This window comes from Rhinopithecus roxellana, chromosome 8 (assembly GCF_007565055.1).
Source record: "Rhinopithecus roxellana isolate Shanxi Qingling chromosome 8, ASM756505v1, whole genome shotgun sequence".
Taxonomy (NCBI): Eukaryota; Metazoa; Chordata; class Mammalia; order Primates; family Cercopithecidae; genus Rhinopithecus; species Rhinopithecus roxellana.
Genome location: NC_044556.1, coordinates 131,773,538 through 131,788,267, shown reverse-complemented (window position 1 = coordinate 131,788,267; position 14,730 = coordinate 131,773,538). Strand labels below are relative to the sequence as shown.

The 14,730-nt window shown below is 45.5% G+C and overlaps 1 protein-coding gene across 3 annotated transcripts in view; it reads right to left on the bottom strand.

Moving 5' to 3' along the window:
* Positions 1–14,730, bottom strand: part of CACNA1E (calcium voltage-gated channel subunit alpha1 E) — a 337,914-nt gene that overhangs the window by 15,625 nt on the left and 307,559 nt on the right. For all 3 annotated transcript variants that reach the window (XM_010368902.2, XM_010368905.2, XM_010368907.2), the window contains 6 exons: positions 9,651–9,747; positions 7,391–7,496; positions 6,418–6,525; positions 5,768–5,868; positions 5,362–5,468; positions 616–727 (listed from right to left, as the gene is read on the bottom strand). In XM_010368902.2, coding sequence (XP_010367204.1) covers positions 616–727; positions 5,362–5,468; positions 5,768–5,868; positions 6,418–6,525; positions 7,391–7,496; positions 9,651–9,747 — 631 coding nt within the window. The remainder of the gene's footprint in view (positions 1–615; positions 728–5,361; positions 5,469–5,767; positions 5,869–6,417; positions 6,526–7,390; positions 7,497–9,650; positions 9,748–14,730) is intronic.

Sequence of the window (14,730 nt, the reverse complement as noted above, 5' to 3'; positions counted from 1 at the left end):
TAATAAACTCATTTTGGGGTCAGGGAAGTGACTTTAGTGTCCTGTTACAATGTCTTTGAATTGTGACCAAAAGGGACAATGTGACTGAATCCACATAAAGCAGAGGTAGGACAGTCTTCTGTGCCTCCTGGCAGGGAGCTTGTCACTGTGGTACATGCTGCTGCTAGGTTCTAGAGGAGGTGGGCATCACTAAGGAATGGCATGGGGCATTCGTGTGTCCCACAAGCTGTACCTAGGTACACTAAGAGGCAGGGTTGGTATCACTCATTCTCTGGTGATGCATCTTTAAGCTCCCCATCAAAGGCAAGATTTTGTATGTGACTTTTGGTCTTACACTTGATACTCAGGGCCATAAACTAATAGGGCTTGGCCTAAAGCAATTTAAGTTCCTGCCGCAGGGAAGGGACCTCTGGGACTATAAAATCTAAAGAGGGAACATTGTCAGAGCACAGGAGAAACTGGGCTAGAAAAGGGCTAAGGCAGGACACCTCCAGGGCAATTGGCTAAACTACCAGAATGGATTTTCCTGACGGACCATGACTATGTATTAAAATTAGTAAGAGGGATCAGGAAACCACGGAAATATTTTTGAGGTCATATAACTCATGCATTCACCAGAGACTGCTGTTCCTGGAACTGTCCATCATCGGCGGGGTCCATACAAGCCAACTGGAATATCTCCTGGGGAGAGAGTGGACTCATCGAAGGGTATGCACTCCGGCCACTCCTGAAAAGCAATGTCAAATCCAGAAGTAATGAGGGACAGTCATGTCACGGCTGCCACTAGCAGTTCCCACTCCAGTAGGGCAACACCCTTTAGCCTTGACTGGCTTTTGTAAACCTAGTAACTTGCACCGGAAAAGACAGAGGCTGGTGTTTTCAACCTGCATCCTGCCTTTGGAACCATTCATTATTCTGGGGACTAGCATATCTATGACAAATGACATCATTTGTCATGCTCAGCCATATGGAAAACCAATGCTAGATTGTAAACCTGTTTCTGCTCAGTTTCCCCATTTGGCAGAGAAACACCCTAGTTTACACAGCGAACAGTTTGTTTCAGTATTAAGCAGCCATGGTCTTTTTAAAAATTTTCCCTACTCACAGTAAGAATGTGGTCTTGTTTTGCCAACATCCCTGGCTGAACAAAACAATTCAGTCCAATTCCATTGCCATTTATTGAAGGACTACCATGTACCATACATTAAGTCTGTTGGTTCGTGAACTGAGAAGGATTTCAGATGTGGTGATGAGATGAAAACCTCTTGGTTGATGGCAATGTAGGAAGAGGTTTAAATGGTGGTGAGAAAAGAGGACAGAGACAAAGTCTGCCCAGTTGTTTAGAGGCCTCCGAGGGAAACGAATGGAGAACTGGCACAGTAGGCTTGTTATTAAACCACTGTCTAGTACTTCCAGACACTCTTAACCTGATGGGGGATCCACTGGGCTGGTTAGGAGAGAAAGAAGCAGCCGAGCTTTCTGGAGAATGTGGTGCCTGTTGCCAAATTATTGGCTGACTGCCACCAGTATGGTAATAGCTACCATCTCACCTGCTCAAGAACGCAGAGTGAGCTTCCAGAGTATGGGAGGAAGGACTGGGGTAAGTGGCTGGGTAGCAGCTCTCTTGGTGGCGGAGCTAGGAGGGAGAGATGGGATACCATTTCTTTTAAGTCTACTGCTAATGACTGCATCCAATGGAAAACTCAAGGCATGAGCAAGGATTGCCAATTACTTAAAAACAATCCATAGGTATGAATTTTAGATTACAGAGGAAGATCTGAAGAGCGGAGTCACCTAATCTGTCCACTTGCTTCCAGTGAGAGCTTTTGCTGAGTTTTCACGATATTTAAATGACCTGCCTAATGTCAGTCATCTTCCTCACGGTGGCATCTCCTGAGAACCACTGGGAATAAGATTGAGCACAGCCAGTAAAAGAATGAGTTCTCGGCTTTGCACTGTGGCTCACACCTGTACTCTCAGCACTTTGGAAGGCCGAACCAGGAAGATAGCTTCAGCTCAGGAGTCCGAGAACAACCTGGGCAACAAAGCGAGATCTGTCTCTATAAAAAAATTAGCCAGCAGTGATAACACATGCCTGGGGTGGTTCCAGCTACACAGGAGGCTAAGGCAGGAGGTTCACTTGAGCCCAGGAAGTCAAGGCTGCAGTGAGGCGGTTGTGCCACTGTAGTCCAGCCTGGGCAACAGAGTGAGATCATGTCTCAGAAAGAAAGAAATGGGTTCCTTTTTGTCCTACAGAGAGTAAATAATTATAGAATCCTCAAGAGAGGGAGAGGACCCTTGGAATCACTTAACAGAGTTGAATAACTGGAACCCAGAGTGATCTCCTACTTTGAAAACCTTGTCAAGCTGGGGCACAGAATCCAGAATTCTGAACACAGCCTCCCTCGCGATCTGGTCCCTACCTCACTAACCTCCTCTTGTACCACTTTCCCCTTTGCTCCCTGAATTCGAGACACGCCAGCCTCTTTTAGTTCATTGGATAGGCTAGGCTTGTTTCTGCCTCGAGATTTTAATAGAGGCCACTCCAAGGGTGCAGAACACTTCACTCCAACTCCCTACCGCCCTGTAAACTCTTTCCATAATTAAATCACTGAAAATGCAACTTTTCTTCTTTCCAGTATCTCTCTGTTTAATGTCTGGTTTTCCATCATATTTGAGGGAGTGACCCTATCTGTTATGTCTACCACTGTACCCCTAGATCAACCTCTACTGAACAATGATGCATGGCTCTAGAAACACAGATGGTTCTAAGGAACCAGCCTGCTGGTCCACCAGTGTCCCCATGTCAGGAAATATACCAACATGCACCTACCAAAGGCTTCACCCAGAATCCTCTGCTTCCTCCTTCCCCTTTAGTCCAAGTAGCAAATCAATCACCAAATCCTATCCAGTCTATCTACCAAATATCTGACATTTGACCATCTGTCTCCATCTTGCTAGTCCAAGCTACTCTCACTGATAATTTACACAACTGTAATAACCTACGAAATGGTGTTCCTGCCTCTAGAATTGCTTCCCTCCAATCCCTTTAGTCTAGACTGAATTTTAAAAAGCACACATCTGATCACATCATTGTGATGCATAAAACCCCATTATCCTAAGACAAAATCCAACTTCTTTGTTCCGCTTATAATGCCCCAAAATACTAGCCCCTGTGTATCTCTCCAAATCCGTAACTTAACACATCCTCTGAGCTCTCCATGCTCCAACCATCATGACAGATTTTAGGTTCCTTAAACTTACCATACTTTCTCTTACCACTCTTGAAGAGCTTGTCTTCAAGTCTCACTCAAATGTTACTTCCTCAGGAAGGCCTCTCTAAACCCTCAAACTGGGTGAGCTGTTTCCATGACATCACAACAGCCCACCCTTCAGCATTGTTTGCCTGTATTGTTCTTGTAATTTCTTCTTCCAGATTTGTCTCCATGGGGACCTGTTCTCTGCCATAGCCCCAGTGCCTAAGCCAGCTCTGGGGCCATGTTGGCTCTTAAAAAATATTGGTAAAAATCAATGAGTAAATGGATCAATAAATATATGGGAGAAAAGCCAGAGTGATCCTATGGTGGGGGGTTAATTTGTATAGCAAAATGTAGATAAAACAGAGATTGCAATTTAGGGGGTGTGTCCCCCATTTCTAAGCCAAGGACTGGTAAAACAAAAAACAAACAAAAAACAGCATAAACCCTTCCAGTGGAGAGGTCCCACTGTTCCGATCATACTTCCTTCCCTCCCTCCCTCCTACACAAGCAGAAGATAAACACTGACTTGTTTTCTGTGGACAGGAGAATTCACACCCTGCACTTCATCACATCAAATTATATATATATACACACACATATATATACACACATATATAGTATATATATCAAATTATATATATATATATAAACCAATATGACTCTTCGTCTTGTCTTCTCTTCCAAAGGTGTTGGACTTTGATATCTGAAAGCAGTGCTTTTCAAAAACAGATCTCCAGCACCACAGGCAGAAAGAAAGAAATGATCTGAGCAATTCCAAATGACTCCGACAGAGGTCTCATTCCCAAGTCCTGGGTATCACTCTCTTAGTAATTAAGATATGCGATTTGGGCCAGGCGCAGTGGCTCATGCCTGTAGTCCCAGCACTCTGGGAGGCCGAGGCGGGCAGCTCATGAGGTCAGGAGATCAAGACCATCCTGGCGAACAGTGTGAAACCCCGTCTCTACTAAAAATACAAAAAATTAGTCGGGCGTGGTGGCGGGCGCCTGTAGTCCCAGCTACTCGGGAGGCTGAGGCAGGAGAATGGAGTGAACCTGGGAGGTGGAGCTTGCAGTGAGCCGAGATTGCACCACTGCACTCCAGCCTGGGCGACAGAGCGAGACTCCGTCTCAAAAAAAAAAAAAAAAAAAAAAAAAAAAAAAAAAAAAAAAAAAATGTGATTTGGTGATTCCTGGTTTTGTAAGAACTGGGACTTTGTTAAATCCAATCACAAAAGCTCATTTACATTGAGTAGAAAAGAAAGACTTGTGTTCTTTGGGTGCACACTAAATGCTGATGACAGAAATACAATGTTATGAGATACATATGCTATAGTAGATTAACTGGGGCTAAGGCTTATCACTCAGAAGGATGGGAAAATTCCTTCATTTGTGTTTTATTTTCACTCCTATTATAGAAAAAGTAAGGTCCCTTTTGTTTATTAAAGAAAACATGGTGTAGGGAAAACACTCTGGGGTCAGAAATAAGGAACTTAAATTCCAGTTCCACATTCTACTAGCCATGACTTTAGGCAACGTAGTTAACCTCAGTTAGTCTCCAGTTTCTTCATGTGTAAAGTGGTGATATTAATATATACCTCCAGGGTGTAGTAGGCTGCTAGAGTGGGAATCAAGTGAGATCCTGCAAATAGTGTCGGCTAGAAGTGTCAACCTCAGGGAAAGCAGTTACTAGTGGTTCTCTTACACTCAGCCAGCATGGCACCTGTGAGGGTGGCTCTATCTTCCAGCAGGACACTAGATCCACAGGGAAGCGATAGCCAAGAATTAGAGAGGAGATGATTATTCGTCGCAACAGAACTACAACTAAGACCCAAGTATATTAAAAGACAAGTGAAACTCCCTTCTATTGTTCATTCACAGTGATCGCCGTCTCTGACGCTGACCACAGTGCTAAGTATGCTTAGTCTGCTTTTCTCTTACTCCTGCTGAAAATCATTTTAAGATATTCAACCTCAGAAAAAGGATCACTCAAGCTCAGAGTATTCATTCTTGGGCCCTTCTGAGCAGTGAGTTTTGGGGTCTGCACAACAGCATGGGTGACAGATTGCAAGCAGCCATGCCAGGGATGTTTTGGTGCTACTCACAGGCCTGAAACGGGGTCCTGCTGGAGGTAAGGCAGGGCTTTGGCATTAGCAATGATCTCCTGAGGCAGAGATGAGGGCTCCATGCGTTGGAACATGGGGGCATTTTTCTGGGTAAAAAGAGGGAAGGAGAAGAAAACAATTCCAATGACTATGGAGATTGCTATGGGGAAAATACAATTTACATGGATAATACAGGCACATAACTTATCTTATCCCTTGTTTGACCATTTTAACCTTTGATCCACTGGGTTTCTAATTCCACGTCACTACAAAGTTCTTGGGCCCTGCACCCATTACTGCTGCTTCTAAGTCCTTGCAGGGCACTATGCCCCAGGGATGTACAGGCCTATCCCCTCCTGCAACTCCTCGTGGCCCACCCACTTAGCATGCTGGCATTGACCTTCACCTGTTCCTCCAGCTGCTGCCTCTGCTTCTTCACCTTACTCTGCTTATAGTAGTCCATGATCATCATTGCTGCATAGATTTTGCCCACAGTCAGGTCAGAGGCTAAAAACACAAATGTGGCATGATGGTGAAGAGGGAGAAGATGATGGGATAGAGTGAGGAACCTCTAAGCTTTGTTACCCACTCTCTGGAACAGGTCTGCGCTGTCAGTCACCCATTCATCCAGCATATATTGAGGGTCCCCATGGTCCCAGGATCTGAGGATGCAGAGTGCATAGGTCCCCTGATCTGTCCTCAGGGGGCCTGCATGCCCACCTAGTGATGGTGATGATACTGAGGATAAGCAGTACATGAGTAAGCATCACGCCTACCATTCTAAATCTCTATAGCTAAGTGACAACATCCTTTCTCCCATGAGGGTTTGCTGAGGAGTATTATGCGGAAGGAAGGAGCTATACACCCAGGAAGTCTCATCCACAACCACAGTGACCTATCTTAAAGAACATGTTTTCAATTAATAAGGACAAAAGGGACTTAAGGATAAAAGGGCAAACTTCCCTTATCTCTTTGATCACTCTGGGTTCCCCCAAAAGACATAGCCTTCATTTGCTGGGCCCACAGTGACAAGGATACCCAGGAGAAGACCCAAACCTTTGGGCATGGGCACAAGCAGATCCAGCATCTTCTGGGATAGGTGAGGCCAGATGGCTAGGGTCTCCTTTTGTAGCTCTGAGTCTAGCTGCTGCCTGTCTGCACCACCTAGAATAAGATAAATTACTAATAAATAGAATAGACCCGGAAATAACCAGGACTGAGGGAGAAGGTGGAGGTAGGAGCTAAATCAGCAGGGCACCTCATATTTTAGGAAGAAATCTTGGCACTTAGTGACAGTGGATCTTGCAATACCAGGTCTTTCTGCTGAAGAAGCAGAACACATTTTGGCTCCTGTTTTCAGTGACTCAGGGATATCCTGCCAAGAGATCCGAGACCCTCAGACTAAGAGCAACTTCCTCATTCATTCTAAAAGCCTCCCGGGTGCTCAGTGTATCAGAGGAGAAAATAAAAATAGCCGCAAGTACGTTCCTCTGCCTTCTTATCCATACAGCAATCCTTCCAGCAACCCTAACTCCATAGTCTGAGTGATCTGATTTTAAAAAGGATTTAGATTGCACAAGAGCAGAAAGGCTAAAGGTCCACCTGGAAGTAGTAGTAAACCTGGTCTCTCCTAAACCATTGATTAGAAATCAAGAAGAATAAAACACTACCGTGGCCTCTATGACAGCACCTTCTGCCACAGAAGCCTCTCAAGACTTCAGAAAAATAAACATATATGGAAAAAAAGGACAAAATTAACCTTTGGTCAATAAATATTTCTAGAATACCTATTGTGAGCCAGACACTGAAGATCATTACTTTTAAAGCTGAAAGAAGCCCTGGTGATGATCAAACCATTCATTGTACCAGAAGGAAATGGTAAATATTAGTTGATTCAGATACTTGATGTTCAGATGACTGCATTGTTGTGTCCTTAGCTGGACAGATGACAGTTCAAATATCTCCATCCTGTGCCACCTGCATGAGTTGTTCCAGAATTCCTCCTTGCCACCTCCCTTCCTAAGCTTACCTTTGGCAATTTTAATGTCCAGAGCTGTCCGGATCAAAGCCATAAGTGTGGAGGTGAAGTGGACCGTCATGTCCTCAGCTACTGGCATGTTCATCAGGACCAACCTCTGTGTGAAAGAGAAAAAAGAAACAGCAGGCAAAAAAAAAAAAAAAAAAAAATGGAAAGACACCTTAGTGAGAAAGGAAGAAAAGGGCAGAGGTCAAATGCACAGACAAAAAAGAAGGGCAAGGATCCCCATCCCCTGCCCCAGTCCTTCTCTCCCTGCTTTTCATTTAAGGCTTATTTGCTGCTTTTTTTTTTTTTTTTTTTTTGAGTTTGTTTTTTCTCCACTGAGGGAATGATGCCAAATTCCAAAGGGAAGGAGCTTCCCTAATCATTCTGTAGGGCTCCCCCGATGTAGTCCTAAGAATGTCTTTGATAAGGATGGGAAGTGATTTCTAAAAGAAGTGTCTCAAGGAAAGGAGTCAGCTCTGGGAGGTGGCTCCATTCCCTGTTCAGGGCTGCTCCATATTTCCACTTGTCCCATGAATACCCCCTGAAACTCACATGGAAATACAGTGAGAAATGAGATTTTGCTTTGCTTATCTAACTTGAAAGATGCATCCTGGTGCCCCCTTTTTGAGTCTTTAATAGATGAAATTTGCCAGCACATGATTGAACATGCATAAGTCCAACTTGTCTAAAGGATGAGGTGGAGCAGGGTGAACAAGGGGGAGAGTGCAAACAGGCTCTGGGGTAGGAGGATGGGGAGAGCGGAGAAGGCAGAATGAGAGAAGGGTGGCCCAGGCAGGAGCAGAGTGGGCAGGCCTTGTTCCCCTCACCCAAAGAAAGGGATCACACTGAAATGGCCAAATCCACTTTCCAGAGAGTATCTTGCTTTTGGAGTTCTTTTACTTTTCCTCCAACCCCCGCTCCCCTTCTCCCACCAAGATTCATCCCAGAAGTACAAATTCAAGGCCACATTCTACCACCTGGTACTTTTGGATGTGGCCATCGTGAGCAAAAAGGATGCCAGCCCCTAAGCTGTGCACGAGGAGCCATGTACTGGGGGGAATGAGGGTCCCTAATGGCCACGTTCCAGTGAGATGCTCTCTGGGGCCATACAACTTGAGGTAGCAGCAGGAGAATGTCCTCTGGCAGAACCACCAGCCTGGCAGAGAGGGAAGTACCTCTTCCCAAAGAAGGGTCTCTAACGTTCCATTGCAGCATCCTGCCTAAAGCTGATGCCACATGGTGTCTTAAGAGTGGAAAGCCAGTTTCTTGTTTGGATTTGAGTTCCATCTCTCTCCCACTTCTTTAAACATCTAGAGGAGTGGAAACATTACTATGATGTGTTCCTAGGTAAATGAAAGAGCTCCAGAGTTCTGGGTCAGTCTAAATAGCAAAGGGGAACCGACAGTAACTATTACTAATGGGTGGCAAAACAACTCATGTCCGAAAGCTATGAGCACCCCAAGGGCAAATGACTCCCTGTGTACAATAATCTCTAAGCAGCAAGCCATGGGGGAATCCACCCATAACTCCGGGGCCAGGCCCTATAACTATGTTATGCCAGTAAGTCAGATTTAATGCTGAATACAACTTGTGCCCATGATTTCCCTTCATTTTGAGTATTTCCAAGAGAATTGGGTAGCTGGGTTAGTGGGATAGAGCTGCATTCCTTAGTCTATCACAGGATGGAAGACAGGTTCCTCTTTTCTTCTTAGACCTAGAAGGAACCTATGCCATTCTTACTGTCATGGGTAAAAACATTTCTTATGAGTTTTCCTCTCTCCTAAAAATTTCTTGTTTAAAGTAATTTTCTCCTAACAATTCCATGTATAAAGGAATTTCTGCATGATTTCCTTAATTTATCTGATTGAAGATATTTCTTTGCATATGAGCACTGATAGCTGTTTTGCTGTAGGCTTCCTTCTTGCCCATATATGCCATCCCATAGGCCACCACTCTGCCTCCTCTAAAAGGAAACACATCACTTAACACTGCTTGTCAGGTAACTCACTCACAAGAAGCCACACACTTGTAGAAACACAAAATATCACATAAAAAAACATGTTGAACAGTATTAAAAACCATTCCTTGTATTATCTCATGACTTCGTCCTGGGAACCTTCCTGACTCTTCAGTCTCATCGTGCCTTTCCTCCTTAGTTCCCTCCTCCACCTCCCCAGCCTGGCTTCCTCCCCATGTTCTGGCCTCCCCACAACTAGATCCCATTTCCTGTTGGTCTCTAGCCCAGAACAAAGAAGGGGTGGTCTACCTTATATGCCACTTTGGAGGGACATCTCTTGCCGAGGCCTAGCGGAGGTGACATGAGAGTCAGCATTTCATACATCTCAGTGTAATGGATGCGGCCACTGCTCATGGAGGGTGGTGAGTTGGGATGGGGAGGGTTAGCGGGGCAGAGAGGTGGCAGGGAAAGGAGAAGGAAGTGGGGAGAAGGATGCAGACAGGTAGGAGAGGAGAACAGGCATTCCCAGAGAGCAAAAACGAACAAAATACAGAAAACAGGAGAAGAAAAAACAAAATGGACAAACGGGAAAAGAATAGGAAACCTGTTAATCAAGGCAAATCGTAGACATGACTCCATCCTGGTGCGGTTTATATCATGCCCCACACAGACCCAGGAACACTGGTGGCAACCTTCGGTCCCTATGACTCTCCACGGGAACAGTCACAGGGACTCATTTTCTCCTCGATTAACATTCCCCTGACTTCCCTGTTCCCTTCATCCCTCCCCAATACAGCACAGCTTATTTTCAATTCCCAGGGCTGTGTGTGAGCGGTATAAACCGGATAGACGGTGCTCCAGCCATGGGTTGGAGTTTCTGACCCCGGCTGGGGTGCTGGCCTGAAAGTCAGGCTATTCTCCACTGAACCCACAGGCAGAACGTCGTGTATCCCCCCTCTGTGGTGTGTGTGCAGCAGGAGGCGGCGTCTTGCACTGAAGGTGGTGGGCTGTGCTTGCTGTCAAAGAGTTGGCCCCGTTGCTTCCACCTGGCTCTGTGGACAAGACTGCTCTTTATTCCCCAGCATGTGCCAGGTCGATGGCATGCTGGGGACAGAAGAAACAAAAACAGGAGGAGGAAGAGCATCTTGCATGCCATGCTACCCTCCCCAGCTCTCCCACATGCGGCTGCGGGTTTCACCAGGGTGGAGTTTAAAGAGTCTCAGCAGAGGCAGCTGTCCAGCCTCCTGAGTATGGAATCACTGTGTCACCATCCCAGGCCAGCTGTATCCCATTGTCCAGGCTGGCATCCTTCCTGAGCCTAGGTCATCTTCCAGCTGCCTGGGCAGTGCTATGCCCCAGGGAGCCCATGCTTCCCTCCACTTGCACCAGGAGAGGGTTCCTTACCTAGCAGGCTTGGCCTTACATAGGGGCTTAGTAGAGCCATTGGGATATAGAGAGTTCCCCGGGTATGGCAGAGTTGAGCAGGGAGGTTCTACTCCCCCCGAACAATATCCTTGGTCTGACAAAGAAGTGACTTGGAAATTATGACAGCCCCCTCAGATCCCTCACAGCAACCCATGGCAGGAACCCAAAGGCATGGACTCTGCTCAGGAGTGCTTCATTCACTGTGATCTTCCCAGACTCTCTGAGCTATTACTACCTTCTTCCACACAGCACCAAATCCATGCCTCTTTTACCTACTCTCACCTCTTGCCCTCTTTGTTTCTCACCCCTTCTGTCCTATAGCTTTCATAGTCATTCTGACCAGACCATCCAGGAGCTAGGAGGGTGGGATCTCTGGGATCGTACTTGATAAATTACATATGGGATGATGACGCTATTTTGCTAAAACAAGGCTTCTCTGTCTCCAGTGAAAATAAGCCAGAATTCTTTTGCTGGGTTAAAAACATTTCTGCATTCTATAGAGAAAGGAGAGGTCCCTCTGATTATACAGACTAAGGTGGACCTGTGTGTGTGGTGTGTATACATGTACATACACATACATGAGTGTGTGCATGTGAAGAAGAGTGATCACATTGGTCTTCATATGAAGTTCTTAACTCTTCTGCCTTTTCCCCAAAGTATGCCCTTCTGCTTATATAACAGCTGCTGGTTCTGGAAGGGTTTGGACCTCTTTAAACTCAAAGGAAAGCAACATGAAGGTTCCCTCATGTGGCACAGTGGTGGTGGAGCAGAGGACAGAGAGGAGGGGTTAGATGTTGCATCCCACGGCAGGTCATGGCTGGGGACTGGGAGGCAAACCTTGCAAGCCACCCTGTAGGGGCAGTTCTCTCCCAGGCCCAGAGGAGGCGAGATGACCCGCACTAATTTGTACATATCCTTATACGGGATCCTGCCGCTGTAAAGGAAGCACAGGTGGGTTAATAGGACACTCAGAGAAGGGTGGGAAATAAATGACAGCTTAGCCATGAAGAGGATGGCTGAAAGAGGTCAGAGCAGCTTCCTTCCTTGGGCCTGGCAAAGCCAGACCAGGAGAGACTGAAAACAGTAAGCACCAGAGAACCATTACCTTGCCAAACTGTACTGCTGCAATTTTCTAAGGAAATCAGTGCCCATTCAATGCCAAAGGGAACTGCCTAATGACCAAGAGCACCCCATGATACCTATCTGGCCCATACCTGGCCAGATGCAGACACAGCCTGGCTCTAGCTAGGCTTCTAGGAACAAAGCCTGCTAATTCACAAATGACTCAGACTGCTGTCCAGAGCAGATGCCAGGCTGCCTTGAAGTGGACTGCGAACTGTTTGCTTTTCACAGACACTGATTACAGTCAGTTACTCAGACCCGCTTGTCAGGGGCAGTGGAAAGTCAGCGGCTTTCTGCAGTCTGGAAGAGACAAATTTCCCATTAGGCTAATTAGCAAGGAGCACAGCTGGCATGAGGGAAATCACAAAGGGCTTTGCTTCTCTTTGTGACAGATTTTTCTGCGTTCAGCTTGGGCAAGTCTTCTCTACTCGGTAGGAGCCTGCTGAGGTCTGTGTTCAGAGAGCAGCCAGGGAGGAAGCCATGAACACTCTCCCCCGCAAGCCCTCTTCCTGCCACTCAGCCAACAACAGCTTGGCTGGAGTCAGCCAGAATTCTAGCTATCTTACCAACCTTTTTCCCAGGAGCCCACTAGAGAGTACTAGCTTCCTATGGAAGGGATAGAATTAATGATTGATTAATTTTCAGTGGCTACAGCATCTTCTCTGTCAGGGTCCAGAAAAAGAAGCAACGCCCAGGAATTTGCAGGTCTGTATACATCCTGGTACAGACCAGGGTTTCCGCTGGAAATTATAAACACAGCCATCTCCACCTCTGTGCATTCAGTCCTTGCTGGCAGCCATATGGAGACTACCGCTTCAGCCCAGCTTTACTCTTCCTAGGCTTTTTGAAATTTGAGGGTTGATTCCTCCTCTTCTTCTGGATAGCAGCTCATCAGTACCGCCAAGTCTCCCAACTCTTGAGGTAATTTAGCCAGTTGTCCTTTCATTTTGCCTTAGTGAGATTGGGAAGTAGGTGGGTTGGAAGTGGCTATAGACTGACATTTTTTGCAACTGGTATCAGTCCTCCTTTTGAAGACATTGGCTCACGTTACTTTTGTTAGTCTTCCTCACCCACCTTATAAAGAAAGCCAACCAAACTCTAACTAGAATGAGTGACACTGTGAATTTCAAAGCACAGAGAAGAAATTCTTTGTCTTTCTGCTCTTTCCCAGTCCACATGTCTGAGTCTCATGTTTCATCCTCATGGAATCATTTCTTCCCAGCAACTGGAAAGAGTAGGGAGAAGCATGCTTTATACACATGGCATTTGGATCCCAAGATAAGTGAAACCACAAGAAGCTGGGGTTTCTGGAAGCCAAGGATACCTGAGTGAGCCCAGATGAACAATGGACTTTTTTGCTCACAGTTGGTTTCTCCTCTTGGGTGAGTGAAGAGGTCCCTTCTTAGGCTCCCAATCCCATAGATATCCATGCTTACAGAGGCCGATTTTCTAGACATTCCAAGTAGCATTCCCGTGTGGTTATTGTTGATTATAATAACAGTTATACACATGATTTAATATCATCCTCACAACCACTTTGCAAGTTATGTAGGTATCACGATCGCCATTTTACAGATAAAGAAGCCCAGAGTGGTTATGTGACTTGTCCAAGGCCATGGAGCTGAAGACACGCAGGCCTGGCTGCCTTCTCCTCTAACACACTGCCCATTGCTTTCTAAGATCTATTTACTAGAAAGTAAGACCAGAAAGAAAAAGCTGTTGCTCAGCCATTGTAATAGGAATGGATTTAGATAACTCTGTACGCTAAGTCATTAATAATTAATGAAGGAAAGAATTCTGATTCACCCTTCCAGTCGCTAAAACAGTGACCCAAGTTCAGCAGCCTCACCAGAGGATAGATTTTTGGGAAAAGTCTCTGATCATGAAGGGGGTTCCAGGTGGAAGCAACTTGGTCCATGCCTGTGAAGGATAACATTTCTTGTAGTATTTTTCAGAGGGGGACCAGAATGGATAGACGATTGGTGAGTTAAGACCCAAAAGCTAAAATGACCTGAAACAGGACAGTTCCTTTGGAGTGAGCACTCACAGAACTCTCACCTTGTCCTCAGCCATGAGGGCCAAAAAAGAAAAAAGGGAGTATTTTCTGCCTTTATACTCCAAAGCAGGGATTAGCAAATGCTTTTGGCAGTAAATTTTTTGACAGTAAACTATAGGTTGATGCAAAAATGGCTTGCAATTACTTTTGTTCCAACCTAATATTTCTATACTAAATACTTTCAAATTTGAGGACCATACCATCTCTGTCACAATCACTCATCTCTTCCTTGTAGTATGTAAGCAGCCAGAGACAATACATAAACGAATGGTTGAGCTGTCTTCCAATAAAACTTTATTTGCAAAAACAGACAATGGACTGAATTTTGCCCATGGGATGTAGTTTGCCAATCCCTGCTCTAGAGCCTAGAAGGCATGCTATCACTTCAGAACTACTCAACAGCAAGAGAGACAGTAAAGAGGTTATCTTCACCAATTCCTACCATTTAATTTAGTCCATCTAATAAAAATCCACTAATGTTTAAGGGAACAGTTGGAAGAACAACTTGTTTGGTTTTTTAAAAAGAATAATTTCAGAGTTATATCCAACTGTATCTGCTGAGAGGAATGAGAAAGAGAAAATGCTCATAGGCACTGATCATGGTGGACAGATGTCCAGCTGGCCAAAAACCTTTGTCAAACCCCCTGGTAACTCAAAGGAGTCCACTAAACCATTGGCAGAAAAAGATTATGGGAAACTTCTCTTGGGATTGAACCTAAATAATCTGAGGTGAGACCTGGGTGATAAGACCAGCCCAGAAAAGGAAAACCCTGTCACAGAAGGAAA